This window comes from Antrostomus carolinensis, unplaced genomic scaffold (genome assembly GCF_000700745.2).
Source record: "Antrostomus carolinensis isolate BGI_N321 unplaced genomic scaffold, ASM70074v2 scaffold30663, whole genome shotgun sequence".
NCBI lineage: Eukaryota > Metazoa > Chordata > Aves > Caprimulgiformes > Caprimulgidae > Antrostomus > Antrostomus carolinensis.
Genome location: NW_010307796.1, coordinates 27710 through 28965, shown reverse-complemented (window position 1 = coordinate 28965; position 1256 = coordinate 27710). Strand labels below are relative to the sequence as shown.

At 60.4% G+C, this 1256-nt stretch overlaps 1 protein-coding gene across 7 annotated transcripts in view; it reads right to left on the bottom strand.

Moving 5' to 3' along the window:
• TP73 (tumor protein p73) overlaps window positions 1–1256 on the bottom strand; it is a 26218-nt gene that overhangs the window by 3366 nt on the left and 21596 nt on the right. For 3 of the 7 annotated variants that reach the window (XM_010165572.1, XM_010165568.2, XM_010165573.1), the window contains 3 exons: window positions 836–924; window positions 388–512; window positions 1–133 (listed from right to left, as the gene is read on the bottom strand). The exon at window positions 1–133 is cut by the window's left edge. In XM_010165572.1, the coding sequence (XP_010163874.1) occupies window positions 1–133; window positions 388–512; window positions 836–924 (347 nt within the window). The remainder of the gene's footprint in view (window positions 134–387; window positions 513–835; window positions 925–1256) is intronic. The other 4 variants (XM_010165571.2, XM_010165574.1, XM_029084402.1 and 1 more) reach the window with 3 other exon arrangements.

The following is a 1256-nucleotide window of genomic DNA, read 5'->3' as shown; positions in this document are numbered from 1 at the left end:
GGAGCTGGAGCCGTGCTGCGCTGGCTGCCCCACCAGCTGGTTGACCGACGGCAGCTTGTTGATTCCTCCGCCGTGAACTTTATTAATGGGTGAAAGGACGGGACCGTAGGAGGATGGACTCTGCAGCTGGCTCCTGCTCGGGGAAAGCCAAGGGGCTGGTCAGCCCGTGGCGGGTGGGATGGAGCCCCCCTGCCCTGATCAGATTGTCCTGCTGGGGCTCAGAAGAGCCACTTTGCACTGATGCAGCTCTGCGGTCGGTGCCAGCCTGTGCTCAGTACCAGGCACTGGCAGATGTGCTGCCAGCCAGCAGACCAGTCCCAGACTGGGGCTGCTTGAGGGGTCCCCAGCCCCACAGCCTCTCCCCTCGGGGGGTCTGGGGGTACTTACTGCCTTTGCAGGAGCTGCTGCTGCTGCTGCCGGTAAGAGTCAACCAGCTGCTGCGGGACCAGCTCCACCAGCTCCAGGCTCTCCTTTATCTTCATCAGGATCTCGAAGTTCTCCCGGCCTCGCACCTGGAGGAGGGAACAAGCCCAGGGCTTCGCTTTGTTCCTGTCCCACCTGGCCACCTTCCTCCCGGCCCCTTTTCCCACCCAGGCACACACGGCGCAGTGTCACTCTGCCCAGGGACTGTTTGGGGCTGCAGGGCTCCCTCCAACACTCGCATTCACCGATGCTTTTGCTCCTGTTCTCTAGGTCTCTGCTCAGCCCCTGTTCCTGCCACCCTGCAGGAGACTGTGCCACCCCATCCTGCCCCACTCTGTGTCCCTAAAGTGTTTCTCACAGAGGGGACAATGCCACCACTTCCCCAAGCCAAGTGCAGCTGACAAACACTTACGGGCACGTAATATATCTCCTCCTCCCCGTGCCTCCGTTTCTTAACGCCAGCCCCCAGTGCTGGGATGCCCTGGGGACTCTGCTTGAACGCTGGAAAGGAGAGAGGAAGAGGGTCAGCAGGCTGTCCCCAGAGAGAGGGACACAGCTGGCAGCACCCTGGCTTCCTGCTCCAGCCGTGCAGGGTGGGAGCTGTTGGCCCGGGCTCTGGCATTGGTGATGTCCCTTTATTAGCAATGATCATGAAGAACAAACACAGCTGGCTGTGGAAGCCCTGCAGGAACCACCTTGTGCTCTGCAGGGAAAGGGAGAGGGTCCTGTTTAGATTTAGTCAAGAAAGGAAAAAGCATCGTCCCTGGACGTGGATGTGAGCCTGAACTTCTGGAGCACGGCGGTTTTGGATGTGATGGGAAAGGAGCTGGGGC